Raw genomic sequence first — 21,228 nt, forward strand, 5'->3', positions numbered from 1 at the left:
TGGGTTTAAGTCCTTGGTCTAATAGCATCCCTGGTCAGTTGTGCAGGACTGTAATGTCATTACAGACTTACTTGCAGAAATATATAATACCAGACTAATCTCAGTACAAACCATCCTTCTTAAGTAAAGCAGTGCCAACTCTGTAGTTCTTAACTACAGTAGTAGTATCATTAATTAATGTTTGCAAGTGAATGAGTCCAAACTCTTCATCTCTAAACACGAATTTTTTTAGTTGAGGTTAATCTTTGTAAAATCAGCTGTCTTCTCAGCTGGTTTGTAGTAGTTCACTACAAATGTGTTGGTAAGACTTTTTTTTTTTAAGCTGAATTAGCGAGTTGGTGCAGCTCAGCAGTTTGAAAAATGTGAAAGCTGAGATAAAGAGAAGAACACAGATGCCTGCTGATGACTTGCTGCTTCCCTACACCTGCTTTTTTTTTTTTTTTTTTTTAACTTATTTGGTGTCCTGGAGAGAACTTATCTAATAATTTGCTCCTAAGAGGTGAAGTCAAGTCAGTGTGTATTATCTGCTTCACCACTAGCCACTTGTTTGCCATAGATGGGAGCCTGTTAATCAGAGAACTAACAGATAGTAACTTAATTTGGCTCTTTATTTTTAAATACAAGAAGTTCTTAATTATATTTCCATGAGAGAGGCTTCTGACTCTTCCTACAGATTCTCAAGCATTTCCTTCTGAAATGGGGAAGTTTGTGTGTTGTGGCTCTTAATGCTGTTTCATATTGTGGAAGTAAAGCTAACAGTAAGCACTAATAAAGTATCTACTGATATTCTGATCCTTATCTGTGGATTCTGAACTTGTGGGCAGTATTGGTGTTCATGTATTTTTGCTATGGAATGGAGTACTGGTAGTTTACCACTAATATTTCAAAATACAGGTGCAGGATGTCGATAAGGATGTGTTAACGTGTCACTGTGATGGGAATCTTAACTAAGTCACGCAGCAGATGTATATAATTTATAGCATATTTTATTGGAAAGCTTTTAGAGCCGAATATCCTGCCACTAATCGTTTATTTCAGTTTGGAAGAATTGTCATAATTGACAAGTTAATGCTTTTGCTTGATGCTCTTCTGGTCTGATGCATCCTCTAGTAGATCTGGTGACCTACATTTCTCAAAGGTACTCCTGTAATTCTTATTTAAAGCAGTCTTCTGTTTTACAACAACCAGGAAACAAAATACTGTCCTGTGCTGACTAATTGCCTACAACTTCTGAATTATAAGCTGCAGTAGCTTTTGCAAAACCTTTACAACAAAAAGTCAGTGTAACAATAGCTATTTACAAAGTCGATGCTTAGTATCTTACTCATACACAAATACACAACCTCTGGAGCATGAGTGAGAGGGTCCTCTCTGGTTCAAACCAAAGCTTACCTGGCCTAACATTTTTCTCCCCTCCTAGAGAGGGAGATGCATGTGTATAGAGAAGTACAAGGGAGGGATATACTGTCTTGTTTAAGTTGAAGTAGTTTCTTCTTTTACTCTCATGTCTCATGAACAGATTTGGTAGCTAAGTGCCAGAATGTAACTTGGTAGAAGTAAGGGAAAATTGTGTCTGCTGGGAAATGTGGGTGTTTCTATCCATCCACTTTCTGGATTTGCCTGTAAATAGTCTTCTATTAAAGTAATTTTGGCATCTGTTGGGAAGACAGTGCCTACTAAGGAAGCAGTAGTAAAAATCAAGCAGTCTTTGTAATATTCATAAAGTGCACAAATATGTATGGGCATTACTCTTCTCAGCGTGAGAGGTCAGACCCCACTAGCTTTTGGGGATCTCTGTCTCTTAGTCTTATAGTGATTTCCCAAACTTACTCATATTAACTTTGTATTTAGTTGGTGCATTATTTGACCTGTGAAGCAGAAGGCTTTAATCTCTTGGTGATTTGATATAGAATCTATAGGACAATTAGAAAACCTCCCTATGAACTCCTGAAGACAGACGACTTATCGAGCAGCCTTCCATCTCTGCAAGAAATCCAGACTGCGTACACAAGATTTAAGCAGCTGTTTCTGATAGGTACGTTGACCTTCAGAGTAGTCCTGTCTCTGAAATCAGTGAACGAATGATAGCGCTGTTCTGTGTCTAATAAAGGTAGCCCTTCTCTTATTTTCTGATTATTTTCTTTTGCCTTATTTTCTGATACTGTTTAAATGCAGACTTATCAGTATGTAGCTAAGGACTGTGCCCATGGCTGGCAGGCTAATGGATATCTGTAGTTGTTAGACTTGCCTCTCGCTGAGCAGTCACGGTATTTGAAAATCTCCTTAGAAGAGCAGCTTTTACCGAAGTTTAAATGTTCAGTAGTATACATTAAGTGGATTGCAATTGTGACAGACTTCAACTTTCTCTGATACACTGAAATTGAATGTTTGATGTTAAGATTTTTTTAATCCTTTGGGTTGTATCGAGTACTAGTTTAAATGCTAACTTTTCCCATAGACTACTGTTGTTGGACATAAGAAGCTGACAATCATAGAGGCACTGTATATTTGCAGCATAGCTTTAATACATGATAGCTCTAATGCCTTTTGGTTTTATATGTAGAATGTAGTGGAAATTGATTGCAAATTAGTATGGATAATTTCTGGTAAATTTTCTGGAAAGGTTTTTGATACCAAAGAGGAAGGTAGGATATGAGAACTCATCAGAGGTTCATGGTGAATATTTCTTTTTCCTAGAATGTGCTCTCAAAATCCTTCATACTACTTAAGAGCTAAAAACAATGGGTTATAATTTAATGTAGTTACTACTGTCTTACACGCCTATGAGAAAAAGACCAGCTTAAGTTTAAGACATGTGTCAGGAAATACTGTATGCCTTTTAATCAGAAAGATGTAGGCTTGAAAGAAGCTGAACAAAGCAATAGCTCCCCTTCTTCTTTGCATTTAGCCTAAAGCTTTTGCACTCTTGATCCCAAACTTGACGGCACTGCAGCCTTGTTATCTGCAGACGTGAATGAGCCGTTCAGCTTGTCGTTCTTGTCTGAGGTACTTCAATCAATATGAACTACTGATTGTCAGAATCCTAGCAGCATCAAGCCACAAAACTGGAAAACCAAGAGCAAACCCAAAGTAAATTATTTCTGAGAGTAGTTCCACACTGCGTGTTTGAAAAGTTCTGGATTTTTGGTTCTGAAACACTTACCTGAAAGACTTTCTAGCGAAACAGCTGACATATCATACTCAGTCTTCAGAGAAGCCAGAGCAATGCTCTTAAGTGTCTCCACATTCTTATACTTTGTGTAACTTGTGATAAACAGGAACTGAACTCAAACTCTAAATACATGATATTTCAATGGATTACTCACGGAAATTAGAAAAATTCTTTTAATCAAGAAAAAAGCACAGATTTTACTGTTCCTTCATAGCTAGCCTGTCATCTTTTAAATGATGCAGTATTCTTTTGAAATTCAAGTTTGAGACAACAAACATGTACAGGAAGCTCAGTAGTGATAAAATGTATAGTCAATTCTTGCTGGGAGAGCTAAGATAACAGTGTTTGTTATATTCTTCATGGAAAAATATGCATAAAATTAATATTCAAATTCATAACAAAATGCAGAAGTGCAATATTAAACAGTATTTAGCTACAACTTCTGGTCGATCTGCCTGGTTTTCAAATCTAAGTTAATCACTTTTCAATTGAACACACAATCTTCTATGTGTAGCAGCTGCACAGAAAAAGAAACATTCAACAATTGAAGTATTGAATAAATATCATTGGGCAACACTGTTTAGGCTGCTAGTTGATCTTCTGAATGCATTTCACTCTTCTGGAGTGTTCACCATGCATTCTGCACCTGCAAACCAGTACTTAACTGCAAGACCACTACACCAGTAGTGGTGTACATTGGTGATAATAGCTGAGTGAACTTGATTCTGGAAGGATCTGCCTTTGAGTTTGCATTATAAAATATGCTCTAACTTCCATCTGGGCTCTCACCTCAAAGTAATGCTGCCTGATTTCAGTAGCACTGTCTCCAGGCAATGCGTATAGTTCACCAGTGAAGTAATTCCTGCTGCCCTTTGTTGACAGCTTTGCACTAACAGATGTCCTTTTTGGAGTTGATGCACCACTGTCTTTTTTTTCTTTCCCTTCCACTTCTTTTTTTGCCTTTGCCTTCAGTAGGTTCCTATTCAACATCAGGATCTTCATCTTTCAAGGTCAGATGAGATGAAGTGCTGTAAATTGAACATAAATGCCTAGTTTCCAGAGTTATAGGATCTAAGTATTCTCCTGCCACAACTTTGCAAACTCATACTCAAATTTTCATATACTTGGCTTCTGATCTTATAATGTATGTTCTGAAGCTTTAGTATAGTCCATCACCATTCATTTCCATGGCATTACTACTCTAGAGCAAGCCAAATAACATTGGCTTTTCTTTATGCTATTGCTTTATCAACTTTGCTGTTTTCTTTGATTGTTCTCCAGTGTTATGCAGTGTCAAAGCTCTGGCCTGGCTCGTCCTGGTTCCATGACTGATGGGATGGAGGGACCCACAGACCCATGCCTTAGGAGAGGGGGAAGAGGGGTAGGGGAAAGGTAGGGAGATGGGCCTAAAAACAGAACAGTGGCAACGATCTAAGGGAGAAAACTAACTCACTAAATACAATAGCAGAATGCAAGATAACACAATATAGTACAAAATAATTGGAATTGAAGCTAATAAATAAAGTGAGAGAGAGAGTGTCCAAAACCTAGGGCCCTGATGTAATGCTGAAGGCGAGACAGCCAGGGAGCACACAGTGCAGAGGTGAGCAGTGACAGAAGGGGCAGTCTCGTGACTCGTGAGCAGTTTCATCTTTCTCTCTGAATGTAAAATGGAAACGTAACAGTTGTGGGATTTGTAGTTCTTCTCTTCTGAGAAAAGCATACCCAGAACCACTGACAATCCACAGACGTGGAGCATTAACTCTTTAACTCCCAGTGCCATACATGATGTTACCATGTGGAATACCAGTCACAAAAATCATAAAACCATGATGTGATTATCAACAACTGGACACGCTGCCAAGTCTATCTCTGAATCTTTTATGCATTGGCAAAAGCTTTGCAGCTTGGAATACATGCCTTATCTGGGAGAAGCCCACTATTAAACAAATAATATTATCACTTACTCCTGATTTCAGCGCTGTGCAATGCTGAAAACGTTGTGAATTTATTTGTCTGACAACCTGTGAGAATTTGACAGTCCCTTTTATGTCCAGTGACTGTGCATCAAGTCTCAGCAACTCCTCAGAACACTCCAGGGCATTTCTGCATTGGCTAAGCTGATTCTGCAGAACTTTAAGTTCGTGAGCTGCTTGCTGCTGAATTGGCTGTGTTCTCCTCCATCTCATCCATTGCAGGCTAGAGTCTGTCATATTCTTCATCCAACTGGCTGTGCTCAATTAATGATTGCACCAATGATTTTGGAGGCTTTTCCAACCTAGAAAGAGTTGTCAGCTGTTGGATCGGACTGCCCAGGGAGGAGGTGGAGTCACCGTCCCTGGAGGTGCTCATGAGATATTGAGATGTTGTTCCAAGGGGGACATGGTTTAGTGGAGAAACATTGGTGGCAGTTGGATGGTTGGACTGCAGGATCTTGGAGGTCTTTTCCAACTTGGTGGTTCTGTGGCCATATAGGCCTAGAGAGAGCCTTTCAGTTTCTGAATATTGATTATGCAAAAAATAAAAGCAGTAGAAATTTAGATTGTGTTTAACCAGCTACAAACATTTTAGTGAGGTTCATAGGAATTATGACTTCCTGATATGACACCGGCCTCTGGTTGATCCTAGCTATTCTCTTTTTTTTATGTGCTTTAATGCTGCTTTTTTTTCCTTTTTTTTTTTCTGTCTGTTAACAGTTCCAGTGAACTGTTTACAACTTTTCCTGATATTTTTCCATCTCATAAATTTTTCTAGCCACCTTTTTACAACCCATTTGTATTTCTGGTTTCAGTGTTAGTCACTTTCAAAGTCCTACCTTCTTATGTTAAGATTTACATAGATCATACTTTAAAGTCAAGACACCTGAAATTCAAATCAGAAGTAATACTTTGTCTCATCTTATTAAACTTTTCCCATATTGTCAACAAGTTTCTTTCCTTGGTTTGGTTACTGTGCAAGTCTTCTAAAAGTCTTCTTGCTACAAAGCTTTACTGGTATTTGCAAGACTGCTTTACTTCCTTGTTTAGTTATAAATCAAGTGTCAGCTTTAACAGTAGCTATGATTTACTGACTCAGCATTAGTTGTTGTGTAATCCTTTGTAACTGAGAAGTAATATAACAGATGCCTATTACTTAGTGCTACTTATGAGTAAACTGCTTTTCTTGTTTTGTTCAGATAACAGTACAGACTTCTGGGCAACTGATGTGAAATGGTTTTCATTGTTGGAGAGCACAAACTGGCTAGAGATCATCAGGTTTGCTATACCTATAACTCTTGTTTTCAGATTGCTGCTAATTGAATTTCTAATTGAATTTGAATTTTGAGGGTTTTCAAAAATTTTCTTTCCTACTGGAAAGGTGAAGAACATCTTCATATTTCAGGAAACTAAGGCAATACTACGGTCCTATTTATCTAATTTCTACAATGTAGTTCACCATTTCAACAATGCAGAATTGTGTGAAGCACCTCACTTTTAAAAGATTGGGAGAAGCAGCAGATCATTCCAATTACAGTTCTTTGAGGAAATCTCTTAAAACTATATATCTGTAAATTTCCTTCTTGTATTTAGCTTCTTTCCAAACTGAAGTATTCTTTCTTTCTTGCTTGAAACCTGTTCCATGTCTCTGACTTGCCTTGCCATTCTCTGTACTCTCTACTTCTGTAATATCCTTTAGGATGGGATGAACTGCAGTATTCAAGATGTTAGCCCTCCACAGATTAATAAAATGACAGTTGTTCTCAGTTTTGTCCCCTTCCTCTCCTGATTGTTCCTCAAGTTCTTTTTCTTCTCTCAGCAGTCCACAGTGAGTAAGTCTTGGAATGGTGTTGGCTGGCATAAGGCTTGGTGTAGTGGAATGTTGAGGTTTTTTTATTTGTTTTCAGTGTTATTTTGTGTTGTCTGAATTATCTGTTGGCTTATTCTGTGATCAGCTTGTTATCATGAAGTACTTCTTCAGCTTTTTTGCAGTGAGCTTAACTTCATTCTGTGCGGAATAATAATCAACAAATACTGACACTGATTGAATGAGAGGTTCTAGTGAAGGTCATATATTGGGAAATCTGTTGACATAACTCATAATTTAGCTGAAGTACATACCAGCCCAAGTTCCTATCCTTAGACTGCTTTTGAGACTGTTCAGTTCTATACTTGGATGCAGTTACTTTCTGAGCCTATTCTTGGCTCTTGGAGTCAGTAGGAATGCCTTCTCAAGTACACCGAAGAATCTGACAGCTTTACAATTAGAGACTAAACTGTTAGCTTCTGTTAGTGGCCTAATCAGTTGCAAGAATCCTCATGTGCATGCAAACATTTTCAGAAAATGCCAACTTCATGAAGAGTTAGGACTAGAAACCAGTAGAGTAAGTCTATTTTTACATGATCTTTAACTCCATTCGGTCATCTGTGTTTAATGATAATCTCTGAGTAAGCACTGTCTGCATGCTTACAACATCTGATTGCTGGTCTTCCCCTCTGTTGCTCAAACAGAGGTTGTGGGAGAAACATACCATATAGTAGGTTGGAAAATAAGTGAGGCAGTGTACTGGGATAAAGATTTGGATCTTAGCAATAGAAATCTTCAATGTACATAATGATTTGTACAGATTCAGAATCAAGTACTGTATATGAGGTATGTACAGAGCTAACAGTGGAAACACACGATTGATTGTGAAATAAGGATATCTCCTGGAAGCTTGATGTTGAAATTAAATGCTTCATCTGTAGAAGATGAGTGAAGTTTTATATTACAAGAATAAGCAAGTTTCAATAGTATATTTTAACTACTTTTTAGGAGGCTACTTTAAAACAAAAAAGTAAACATCTTAATAGCTAACTAGCTAACATCTTAATAGTTAAACTAAACTTTTCTATACCACAATAGGCGAGTCTTGAAGAAAGCTATAGAAGTTGTTGAGTGTCTGGAGAGGCAGCATACAAATGTCCTCCTTATCGGTAAGAAATTGATGAGATTGTCCTATTTTATATTATTTTAAATTTCAATAAACTATCTTATTTATAGAAATAGTTCTGATTTTTCTTTTTGAAGTTCTTTAAATGTAGCTTAAGCTGTCAGTTCTTAATTATGGTAGAAGTTGGTACAATTGATAAGTGTCTGCTACTTTAAGAATGCTGAAGATCACACATTCCTGGAAATACTTTCAGTAGTCTAAAAACAAAACAAGCAATAGGACAAACAAACAGGAAAAAAACAGAAGGAAACATTTAATAAGCATAGTTCAAAGCTAAGAGGAATACACTGCGAATGAGAAAGCTGTTCATAAACTTTCATGCAAGTCATATTGTCTGTTGTTTATGTTCTCATTTACTAACTTATTTTTATGGTCTTCTGCTGTATTTTGAGATTGAAGAGAGGAGATGAGCTTCACACAAAACATTGAGAATAAGAACTTTGTAAAGCATTATTTTTGCTCTAGATGCACACTAATATATATAAATAAATAAATAATTATATATATATAATTATATATTATATAATTATAATTATATATATATATAATTATAAATAAATAATATATATAAATTAAAAAAAAATCACTTTACTAAAGTGTATGCTTACTGTGCACATCTTGAGCAGTGCGTTTGCCCAGACTGATGAAAGTACTCACATGAAAAACCAAACATAATGTTAACCAACACACTTTTTCTATTAAGAGTTAAGGGATTTTTCACCACATTACCATTTGAGAAACCTAGCTCTGGAAGATGTTTCTCAAAGGCATGTGAATGGCAGAGGATGGATATTGCACAAGGGGCCAATTTCAGCACTGTTGTACACTCCTTACCCTATGTCTCTTGTGTGCATTTAGGGATACTTTAAGTCACAGCCCCTCCTTGTGAAAAGATGCATGCAGAACAAAGGGGTGAGGATTGAGTAGCAGGCCTAATAGTTGAAGGCAGAAGGAGGCAGTGTGTGCACTGTGGAAGACTAAAAGGAGTAGGGATCTAAATTAGAGTATTGAAAGTTTCCTTTCTATTTTGTCTTGCATATGTGTCCAAAAACCTTTGTTTTCAGGAGGAAAAAGACAATCAGTATTAGAAATACAGATTTAATGTCTCTGTTATATAACTTGTGAGGAATTTTGTGCTTCTGTGTTTTGAAATACAGTTTTGTTTAGTAACGTGCAGTTAGTAATTCTTTGCTTTGTTATCCAAAGCTTAAGGAATGGTATAGACAATACAGATTTGTCTTCTCTTTTGTAGAAGAGAGTGCTACTGATCTGTGCTGTGTAATCTCCAGTCTGGTTCAAGTGATGATGGATTCATACAGCAGAACAAAATTGGGATTTCAGAGCCTTATTCAGAAGGAGTGGGTAATTGGAGGACATGGCTTTTTGGATCGTTGTAATCATTTACATAGAAGTGACAAAGAAGAGGTATGATATTTATTTTTCTTTAATTTTCCTTACCTGATATTTAAAATTCTAGTCAGCATAAGGAGGGGCTTGGCTATCCATCCAGAAGCTCTTTTGTTTTTTTTTCTGCTTCACGGGTCAATACTTTGTACAGTGTTAGTGTTTCTGCTATTTAAAGTTCAGCAACGTCTTTATAACTAAAGAATAAACATGAAATTTAACTTCAGTCTTTGAGCCTTTCAAAAAAGATTCGCATCTTATATCCTTTTAAACTGTTAAATGGTTAACATCTGTAGAAATAACTCAAGTGACTTATGAATTTTTGTCACAGCTTCATATGTTTGTATTTTGGGAATGAATCAGATTGCTGTAAAGAATGGAAATCATAGGTGTAAACTGCTCAATTCTAATTAACAGTTGTTACTAACTAGTTTTGCAACTTTGAAAGCGGCTCCCTTACAGCCTTCTATAGTGAGCTAATATGTACAAATTCAGCTTAGAAAGTGTTGCTCCCTTCTTCAAATAGATGGCTTGGGGCCACTCAGATGATGCTGCAGAGTTCAGCCAAAGTTGTATACAGCAATTCTGTAATTCACCAGGTTGCGTTCTTTGATTTGTAGATGCTGAATACTGAAAAATAAATGGTCTGCTTGATAGAACGTACTTTATTTTTGTGAAACTGATACAATATTTTCTTTTAGGCTCCTGTGTTTCTGCTCTTGCTGAACTGTGTCTGGCAGTTGTTACAACAGTATCCTCCAGCATTTGAGTTCACAGAAACTTACTTGACTGTCTTGTCGGACAGCCTCTATGTGCCTATATTCAGCACTTTCTTCTTCAACTCACAACATCAAAAAGACACTACTACGGTAAGGGTTTGTTTTGTGTATGCTATGTGCTGGCTAACAAGTTTGTCTGATAGACAAGGAATATATATAAAAAAAAATCACTAGTAGGATATTTTTCCTTATTTAATTGAAGAATGATGCCTTGGAGGTGAGTCAGTTCAACTTTGGGTCTAGAGAGTCATGTTCAGTACTTCGGAGTGTGTGATGACAAGATGAAAATAACTCAGAAATCTGTAACTTCTAGTGTGGAGCTGTAGTTCCATGTTCGTTACTCTCCAGTGAAAATTGAGCTCCTTAACCTAAGCTGTCCTGCATAAATTATCTACAAAATTCTCCTGTTACGTACTCTGCTTTGTTCTAAAATCAGTGTTTTTTGGTTGTGGATTTATATTCGGTTAATGCTTTTCCCTAGCATAAGGAGGTGGAAGTAGGCAGTAAAGAGCCTAAGAAATTGAAGATCACTGTTTAGCATATGAAGTGTTGAGCATAAAATTTAAATTGGTATCACTGCGTGACTGCAGTGAAATACAGAGAGGTTTATTCCATACTCCTGACATGCCCTCTGTGTTTGAGTTCATCTCCTGCCCAGCTTCCGGAATGTTACTAAACTTCACCTTAACTTGGTCAGAAATCCTTTCTAACTGTCTTAATGCTTTGGCAGACTGGTGAAATCCTGAAGGCACAAAGCAGTCCTTTCAGATTTCTTACTGTGTGGGACTGGTCTGTGCAATTTGATCTCAAGGCCCAGGCTTTTCTGAACAACCCTCTTTATGCAGAGAAACCAAAACCAGAAAAAAACCAACGGAAAACTGCACGATTCAAAGTAAGATTTTCTTTTTTTTTTGCTTAACCTGTTCTTTCTATCATTTACGAATAAGAAAAGAAGTACAACTCAGTCATACTTCTAACATGCTTACATTAGTGTCAACTTTTAACTGACAAAATATATGTGCAACTCAGACTCATCTAGGTCTTGAGTGCTGCTCGCATCTCTCAGCTTTTCAATCAATCTTCCATGGTTTCTGTGCACAGCACAGTTTTTCTTACTACTGTACTTGCATGCAACTATTAACTTCTTCCTGGGACTTAATGTCCAGGTGAGTTGTAATGATTTTAAGTTATTTTATTGTTTTATTTCACTGAGTACTTAATTGAAGCGCATAACAGGCTTGTAATTGACTTCTTGATTTTTGCCCGGAGTATAATGGGAGTGTGTGCATGTATTTAAAAACAAACAAACAAACAAAACCCAGTGAAACCCAGGAACAAACAACATCTGTTAAGGATATGCAGTATTGAGTAGGTCACCTCATTACTAGCAAATAACATAAATTCAGAAGAAACAACTTATTTGGGGTGGCTGTTCTGTAGTTTCCCTCTTGTCTAAAGTCTCTTCTGCACTAAAGCATTCTCAGGTGTGGCACCGTTATGGTATACAGCATAATATGCTTCTGTAAAGTGGCAAGTAATGAGGAAATATAGAATTAAAAACTTCTAAGTCAAATGCTCTTTGATTTATATGGCCATCTTAAATTAAACTTGGAAATCTGTAATGCTTGTATGAAGGGCATTTTCCTGTTTCAAGGAATGCTTTATTCAGTGTTACTTCACTGCTATAGTTGCAGGGAAAGTAGATGCAAATACAGAATGCTGTATGAGTTATTTGATGCATTAGCCATGAGGAGTAGCAGTTTCAGACACCATAGCAAAGACAAGGCTGTGTTTAAGTCACTTCATCGATTTTTACTTGTTTTATGAACACAGTTTCAATGTTTTTCTTCTGCTGAAGATTTTTAAAGTCTCATCAATATTTATCTTTGTATATTTTTATTTTCTTTTTCCCCTTCAAGCATCAGCGGCAGCTTTCTTTGCCACTGACACAAACAAAATCTTCCCCAAAGAGAGGATTTTTCAGGGAGGAAACAGATCATCTAATTAAAAACATTCTGGGTAAAAGAATTGGCAAGTTCATTAATTCTTCAGATGAACCTCCAAATAGCTTCAGGGAGTTTTATGATAGCTGGCATAGTAAGCCTGTTGATTATCACGGTCTTCTGTTGCCTCGCATCGATGGACCTGAAATCAAAGTCTGGGCGCAACGCTATTTACGATGGATTCCTGAAGCACAGCTTCATGGCGGTGGTACAATAGCCACAGCTGCCAAGATTTTGGACTTGATGGAGGAAGTGCAAAACTTGCAGGTGAAAATGGATGAAGAACATAGTCAGGCTGTTTCTGGAGACATACATGGTGTTCCAACGCTGAGAAATTCTGCCCGTTTGTCGTCTTTGTTTCCTTTTGCTTTACTTCAGAGACAGTCTGTCAAACCAGCTTTACCCACTAGCACCTGGAAAGACTTGGAAGATGAGGATGACTTGGTCAAGAGAGATGATGAATTTGTTGATCTAAGTAGTGATATGTTATAAAGTGTATATACATTTAAGTATGTATGTGATTAAGCTGAGTTTAAGATGTTTTGCTGTATCCTAATCTAAAGAACTCGAGTATCTACAGCCTGCTGAGTGGGTCTGTAGGGTAAAGGAAACTTGGCTGAGTATATTTTGAACTTCCATTTCACTCTGACAGTATTTATTGCAGAAACACATTTTTAGTATATGTGTAAAAGAAAAACAAGTGTAGCAGCACCACGTGGCTGCTTTATGCAAAAAAAAAAAAAAAAATAATTATGATTCAGAGGTAGAATACTAAATGCATACTGCAGCAGTTGTGAGGAATCTGCAGACTTGCTTAACATTAAACATTGTTCCTTTTGTGCTAAAAGCTAACAGGAATTATTAATAAATACATCTGCAGTTGTCCATCATGTGAAATAAAGAAGGCAAGGTGAAACTAAACGTGCTTTCCAACATAAGCTTTTACAGCTGAGAATAGAACTTGGGGATTTCTGTCTGATGTGGCATCAAATGAAGTCATGTGCTTGTCAGCCTCATCCTTTCTGACAGTGTTTATCATTGGCTTGCAGAACTTCACCTTGTGTAGTGGTATAATAGCAGCTTGGCTTTCCTAAGGCTCTGCTTGCACTTAGCTTAAAGATCAGGTGCAAGAGCTAAACTAAACATTTCAAGACCTGTTGTGTCTGCTGTCATACTCCCTTGCTGCCTTGGAAAATTAAGTCCCAAGTGCTTGCTGTTGATTGTAGGAAACGACCTGACAGAGATTCTAGTTTATTATGGATATTCTTTTCCTCTCCTTTAGATGTGAAAATTTTTTTACTCTAATTTCTCTGCATATGCCAGTTGCCTTTGCGGCTTTCTGAAGCTTTGCACTGAGACCTCTACACGGAAGGGAAGGCAGTCTTGAATTTGCAGTCTGTTGCCACTTGACATGAGTTAGTGGTACAGATTATGAATGTGGCTTTCATACCCTACAAACATATGCATCCTGTTACTGGATGTTCTAACAGTACCTCAGTGAAAAAAGCCATAAAGAAAAGCCTGTTGATTTTTTGATCTACTGTGTGTATGTTTATATAAAAAGTATTTTTGCTGCAAGTAACTGTCCTTTGTAAAGTTGAGTGCTATCTGACTGTCAAATCTATTTTGAGCCCTTAAATGGTAGAGTACCCCAAGAATAAATGCAAATCATAGTATCAGTTAATTTGAGATGGTGGATGTTGAATATTCTCTGTATGATTTAGAAATCCATGCTGGAAAATTTAAATAGTAAAACTAACACTTTAAAATTTGAGCAGCTCAATGTAATCAGGGTTATTAATCAGAGTTACACATCAGTCACTTCACAGTGAATTGTACTTCATACGTGTAATAAAAGATCATCTGCAGCTCTTTCAAAATATTAATGTTAAAAGAAATGTATAAGTGGGGGGAGGGAGAGATCTTGCTGCAACTCTATGCCAAATTGAAGCTTTTCAACTGCTGATTGCCTTAATCTTAGTAGCCTGAATTTGTAGCAGTTTGTTTAAAAATATGCTAGTACTTTTCCTTTCTGCTTTGACATATATCTCGTTGCTGTTTGTACAGCTGGCGTTTATTGGAATGGGCTGCCCAGCACATGTCATTCTGACCTTAGTGTAGCTCAAGCGATCCATTTATCCAATGATTTTGTGTGTTTGAGCAATGCATTTTTGTAGAGAAGAAATATACGTCATTCTAAGGTCATTCGGATTCAGGGGGTTTTTAAACACTGTCATTAGAAAAAAAATCTATTACATGAAATTTTCTGTACTTTTGATCAAACTATTACTGTGGCTGAGTCCTAAAGATTACATATTTATATTACAGATGTTGGACATCTGATTTGTACATAAGTTATCAGAAATCTATATAGAGGCAGAAGCATATATGTGGAATTGAACATAGGAACACTTCTAATGTAGAGTAAATACCATTGTTGTTGGTTTTCTGCACTGCAGGATTGGAAACGTACTTAATATTTTCACTCAACTTCTGTTTATACCTCCAAGTTTTTACACTGAATGCGATCTAGAAATTGTATAGTTGGCTTAAAAAAATAAATGCAACTCTTTTTCCTCTTTAGTGGGCAGTGTGGAGAGTGTCAATAAAATATACTTTGTCATATTTATCTTGAAATGACAATGTATGTTTAAGCTCTGTTTTGCAAAATGACACTTTAAATTGTAGTGAACTTGACAATCGCAGTGTCAAGGCTTGTTGAGTTGTACACAGGGTATTTGCAGACTTAAGGAGAGGATGCTGTACAGTTTTGACCTGGCTATGCTGTAGGACGAGTGTATCAGTTCAGAAAAGATCAAAAGTCAGTGCAATGCCATAGGATGACTATGGTAAGCTGCTGAACTGATCTAGAGCGTGTCTGCCGAATGGCATTTTTTGGGGATCTATTAAAATACTGCAATCTTAACTGTTTTGGGGATCTATTAAATTTTTTCATTCACAATGGTGTGCTTGTCTTTCATTGAGTTGTTTCCCCATTTCAAAGAGGAGCATTGTTCTTAGTGTGTTAGCACAGGAACTTCCTGAAATTACAGTGGCTGTGTATTCCTCAAACTGAACGTGTTCTGAGTCCAGGTCGGGTGCTGGTCATGGTAAACTATAGAGTACAAAAGAAAAACGTAATTTATTTTTTCCAGAGGTGACATATTACTAGTTTCTGCCCTGCGTGAGCACGAATCACTCAAAAATAATTTCTTAAAGAGAACATATAAAATTGCTGTGAGGTTTAAGAAGAATTTGCTGTTGGAACAGGCACAGCAGCAGGGTGCTGGGTTGCATTGTAACACAAGGTGTGCCACAGCCTCACCCACATCTCAGATCCCTGTGTGTACTTTGACCACTTGGCTTTGAGATGGCATTCACTGTAGTGAATGTGCTCAGCTATGCTGCATGCCTTTCTGGAATCCGAGTGCTTTATAAAGGTACTTACATCCGGTCATCCTCCTGTTCTCTTCCTGCAATTAAAGCTTTTTCATTCCTTGTTCAAAGCACATAAGCATAACCATTTCAGGAGTTAGTATGACAGTCTAGTGCGTGTCTTGCCAATATGTTTGGCCAATGGGTCACACAGAGGTTTCCTTTCTTCAAGTCTTGAGCTGGAAGCTTTGTATACAGTGCTTACTGCCTGATACTCATGTTTTGCATGAAACTTGGTTTATAAATTACCTGAGGTGTTTCTTCTTCTGTGACAAAGAAGAGGTGGAGTAATGAAATATTTTGAATCTTCAAAAGCATTTCCTATTCAGAACTCCTTTGGCTCTTCCATGTTGTAGTTAGTGACTGAAAGGGGTGTGAGGTAAGATCCTTCTGATGGGGCCATGTTCTTTTCCTTTATTTATAGTAAAACTACCCTGTGAGAAATGCTTTTTGCCAGGCTTTGCAGAACACTGAACCTGGTGTATCCCAGAAGGCAGTGAGCACAAAAGATGAACACAGCTGCTGTTTGAATTTGAGAAATAGCTGTTTCAAAACAAGCAGTATTTCCCCTATTGCTTTGCCTGGCTGTTTGAAACAGGCTCATTATGTTTACCTAGGAAAGCATTTGATCAATAGCTTTGTAAAAAGCAGAACCGTGGAAAGTGCTTTCCCACAGTGATGACTTGTCCGGCTGTGCTGCTGTTCCTTGAAATTCCCCATCCCTTCTGGCATGTCCCAGCCCTGCTCACACCATGACACCTTCGATCTCCGCTCTCTTCATCTCCTCTGTTCTGAAGTGAGATGCAGTGTTTGCAGTTAGTCTGTCATTGCTAGTAACTTGCTGAAAAGCCAACTTCAGTAACTCTGTTCCTGGGGGACTGAATATATGGGCTTGTGGTGGCTTGGCCAGGCCAGGTGGTCTGCAGCCTGCTTCTTAGTATCTACTAACTTGAAATCTATTTCTGTTAAGCATGATCAGAACTACCAGCTGATTGCCAAAGCTCTGGTACAGGTAGGTGGAGAGGAAGTGTGAGCAGTCCTCTGTGGTCACTAGGGAGAACGAGTGAGAAACCCCATGCATGTGGTGTTCATACAAAAATGAATGCAACTTTCAGATAGGAAAGTCCGCTCATTTACAGTCAGATCAAATATCACGTGTTATGCCACAAAATTTTTATTTGTCTTGGTTAATGTCTGTTTCTGTGTTCTGAAATACTTCTTTCATTTTATTGTAGGAGCCCAAATTCAGTCTTGGGAACCTTTTGATTTTCCTGGGAATCAGATGGCATTTTTATGGCTTCTGAAAGACACTTAAAATCCTTGTTAATAGTATTCCCATTCTGGAAAGAAAAAAAAAAAGAAGAAAAAAGAGAAATCAGTAACAGTTAACGGAGCTAGAATTAATGTACAGTTTTGATAATTAAGTGTAAATCTTCACATATTTTGTAAACAGTGCCAAGCCTGTGGGCTGGTAGCTCGCTCAATTTCAGTGAGTAGGATTCACTTCTTCTTTCTGTTTCTACAAACATTGTTTTAAAGAATGTTTATGGACGTGATGACAGATAAAAAGACTTTATACGGAGAGCTCATTTCTTGCATCACCACAAAAACATGAAGCACAGCTTTCACCGTGACCTCAATGTACAAAACAGAATTCCTCTTACCAAGTTCCTCATACACAGATAAATACTATCTGTTTCTAACAAAGTCACTTCCTCCACTTTATATTTTCCCAGCTCAAGCTTTCTACTGTGAGTTCACTCTTAAACAACTCTTTCTTGACACGCTCTCATGAAAGCTCTTCGATGAAGTTTGAAAAAGATTGAGTTTACACATGCTGTGGTTTTTCCTTCTGCATTCTGAAATGGTAAGAACACGTGAAAGCCAGGTAAGGGAGTGCTGCAGATGTCCTAACTCATGACAATTAATGTGCAGGTTTTCAGATTGCAAGATCCCTCACTTCTGTGTCAGTATGGAGCATGGCAGCTCTAGTAGTTGTCCTGTAATTAAGAGTAAATATTTAGAATAAATAAAATCCTGTTGTGTGTTATTTTTCCTAGATGGAAACTGCATAAAGAAAACACAGGCTGGTAATCCCAAACCATGTTTTCTAATGCAACGTGGCTTCTGGAAACTTTCAGTACTTTGCAGGGTTGATGTCTGCCTCGAGGAATCCTGGGTGCCTGACTGCCTGGGTTTGGGTTGCATCTGATGTGGGGCATCTGCTGCTTGAGGGACTCCTGCTGAGCGCTACCCAGCAGTGTGCTCCTGCTGCCCAGCTGTTAGTTTGGCTGCCACATGATTGTATAGAAATAAATATTTTGCTGTTGTAGATTAGTTTTCTATTACATCAGCTTGCTGATGTATCACACCATGGTTGTGCAAGGGAAACATCTATGGCAGATTGCTTGAGGGTGACTTTCCCAACAGGCAACTGTTAATTACAGCAGGAGGGGAAGGTGGAATCACAACTGCAGTAGAGATGGCTCTGGAGCTGCTATGTTGTTGAAAAAGAGAAACTTTGGGAACCAGACCTAATGTGTATTTATTTGAAAGGTCATAAATGGCACACATAGCTGTTTAACTCTTCTGAGAAGAAAACACAGGAAGCACAAAACCACTACCGAAAGTAGACAAAATAAGCCACCAACCAAACAAAAGAAGCTTTGGTTTTGGGTTGCCTGAAAAGCCTTCCAGGGTGATCAGATCTGCGCTGGATCTGAGCTGGTTGTTACAGGAAGAAGCTACGGTAGGCAGAATAAGCCAGCCTGATCCGCAGTCATCAGGCACATTCCTCAGGCTGTGCTTTGGTTTGGACTTGGGCATGTTTTAAATATCATCATTCTGCCTGGGTTGTGATTTAGCAGTGATTGTGGCTGCTGAAAAGCAAAAATCATGTTTTGACTTGTAATGTGAAAACAATCATCACTCTGAAAGTGACTTTGGATTCCTGATGCATTTCTGCTTTTCTCATTTAAGCTTCTTGTTATACATAACTGAGGGGTTACTCTTCGTTTTCAGCATATTTTACTCACTCACATCTTGTTTCTTGTTAGTTTTAATGTGTTTGACGTGCTTTGTCCATATGCAGCCCATTGTCCATCCCAGGGGCAGCATGCAAGTCTCTCCCTTCTGACCAAGACCCTAATTTTCCAAGGCTATTCATCCACCCAGTGCTTTTCCACAGGTAGTGGCCCATTTTTATTATTCAAATTGCAGTTGAATAGCTATCTGGCAGAGATGATGATAAAAAGGGCTAGTTACTGAAATGAAATGAAGTGAAATGAAATGAAGTACATTAATAGTAAAATCATTATTCAATGTATCGGTATTAAATAGAAGCTCCATGAATACACAAGGCCTCTGCAGGTAACAGAAAGAGCTGAGATATAATTACCAGGGACCTGGACTCAGGCAACAGGAAATGATCGAACATAAATGATTCTTCATAATCTTTGTACCTTATTAAAGCATTAGTAGCCCTATTGGTGCTGGCTGCTAACATTATTATTCTGTCTAGACTGGCAGACATCCTTTCCCTTTTGAAGCCAGCGAGGACTTCCCCCACAAAGCAAATGATTCTCCAGTTGAAACACATTGATGTCTTTATCAGAATAACATTGTGTACAGCTGCTCTTGCCACCAAGAAATTTACTTTATATTCTTAGAATTTAAGTGTGGTTTTGGTTGGAAGAGGCCTCAAAAATCACTTATTTCCATCCTCCTGCCATGGGCTAGTTGCCAGCTCAGGCTGCACAGGGCCCTATCCAACACAGCTGTGAACACCTCCAGGGATGGGGCACCACAGCTCTCTGGGCAGCAGTGCCAGTGCCTCACCATCACCACCTTTCAGTCAAAAATTTTCCCCAACATTTAATCTAAATCTCCCCTTTTTTAGTTTAAAACTGTTCCCCTTTGTTCTGTCACTAGCAGGACATGTAAAAAGTTGTTTCTCTCCTCTTTATAAGCTCCCTTTAAGTACTGGAAGCCTGCAATGAGGTGTCCCCTGAGCCTTCTCCAGGATGAACAAGCCCAGCTCCTTCAACCTGTCTTTGTAGGAGAGGCGCCTCAGCTCTCCAAGCTTCTGTTGTGACTCCAAGTCCTTCTCCACAGGACTGCTCTCAAGCTCTTCTCCCAGTCTGTAAACATACCTGGGATTTCCCTGGCTTAAGCACAACACCTTGCGCTTGGCTTTGTTCAACCTCATTAGGCCCCAAGACAGATCCCTGGGGAACACCACTTGTGACCAGCCTCTACGTTCATGGGACATAGAGCCTCTGAACATATCCCTCTGGATGCAGCCATCCAACCAATTCTTGATCCTGCAAATATTCCACCTTTCAAATGTCTCCAATTTAGAGACAAGGATGTGGTGCAGGACCATGTCAAAGACCTTGCGCAGTCTAGGTAGATGACATCTAGGTAGATGACATAAAGGGCAGTTGCCTGCCCTTTATCTACAGATGCCACCACTCCATCACTGAACCAGATGCGTCAGGCACAATCTGCCTTTGGTAAAGCCGAGTTGGCTGTTTCAGATCACCTGTTTGTCCCTCACGTGCCATTTTTTCTGTGTGAGAACTGGAGTTTAAAGAGTAAACTTAATCACAGGGCTGACCAGCAATTCTTTAATAGAGCTGAACTCTTTTAAGTGAGGAAGTAGTAGTACCTCTTCTTTCAATGCAGGGGATAAGAGGCTCTGGAGGGATTAAAACCTTTTAACAGCATTTGCTCAGCTGGGGTGACTATGGAAAGGTTTTTTTTTTTGATGGATTCAGTCCCTAGTGAAATTTTCTTAAGATGTTTTCTTAAGATCTTAAGAATGCTAACGTACAGAAAATGTATTTAATTCATCTATCTTAGCTTTTGTTCAATTTGCATAGCTGTTGACTCGCCAGTAGGTGCTACACTGACAACTAGACTGGCAGCAGGATCTTTTCCAGATAAAACTATAGAATCACAGGATCATGAAGGTTGGAAAAGACATGTAAGACCATCTAGTCCAAACACTGACTCATCCCCACCGCTCCCACTAACCATACTCCTCAGTGACTCATCTCATTTCTCGAACACCTCTGGTGATGGTGACTACACCAGCTCCATGGGCAACCTGTGCCAATGCCTCACCACTTCTTTGGAGAAGGAAGTTTTCTTAATATCCAACCTGAACTTCTCTTGGTGCAGGCTAAATCTGTTACTTCTCATCTTAAATCACACACTGATGCTGATTTCCTATCTCTCCTGGATGTCTGCTTGGGTCAGCTTTAGGGAGGTTTGCTTTGCGTTAATAAGCAAGTAATCTCCACCTGGTCATCACCAAACCCTCAGTGCTGAGCTATGGGAACACGTCTGTGTTGAGGTAGGCAATTGCAGCATAAGTGCACGTGGGCAGCTTTGGTGTGTCAGGTCAGACTTTGAGGTGTATGTGATAGCGGTGAAGAGCACAAGATGTATCGCTCCCTGCAG

General features: G+C 38.5%; 1 protein-coding gene across 1 annotated transcript in view; it reads left to right on the forward strand.

Moving 5' to 3' along the window:
- MTMR12 (myotubularin related protein 12) overlaps positions 1–15,289 on the forward strand; it is a 33,989-nt gene extending 18,700 nt beyond the window's left edge. The window contains exons 10-16 of the mRNA XM_052670582.1: positions 1,911–2,035; positions 6,348–6,426; positions 8,054–8,124; positions 9,394–9,566; positions 10,247–10,414; positions 11,055–11,216; positions 12,244–15,289. Coding sequence (XP_052526542.1) covers positions 1,911–2,035; positions 6,348–6,426; positions 8,054–8,124; positions 9,394–9,566; positions 10,247–10,414; positions 11,055–11,216; positions 12,244–12,819 — 1,354 coding nt within the window. The 3' untranslated portion in view covers positions 12,820–15,289. The remainder of the gene's footprint in view (positions 1–1,910; positions 2,036–6,347; positions 6,427–8,053; positions 8,125–9,393; positions 9,567–10,246; positions 10,415–11,054; positions 11,217–12,243) is intronic.
- The last annotated feature ends 5,939 nt before the right edge of the window (positions 15,290–21,228 follow it).

The sequence above is a fragment of the Tympanuchus pallidicinctus genome, unplaced genomic scaffold (genome assembly GCF_026119805.1).
Source record: "Tympanuchus pallidicinctus isolate F22 unplaced genomic scaffold, pur_lepc_1.0 scaffold9, whole genome shotgun sequence".
In the NCBI taxonomy this organism is placed as follows: Eukaryota; Metazoa; Chordata; class Aves; order Galliformes; family Phasianidae; genus Tympanuchus; species Tympanuchus pallidicinctus.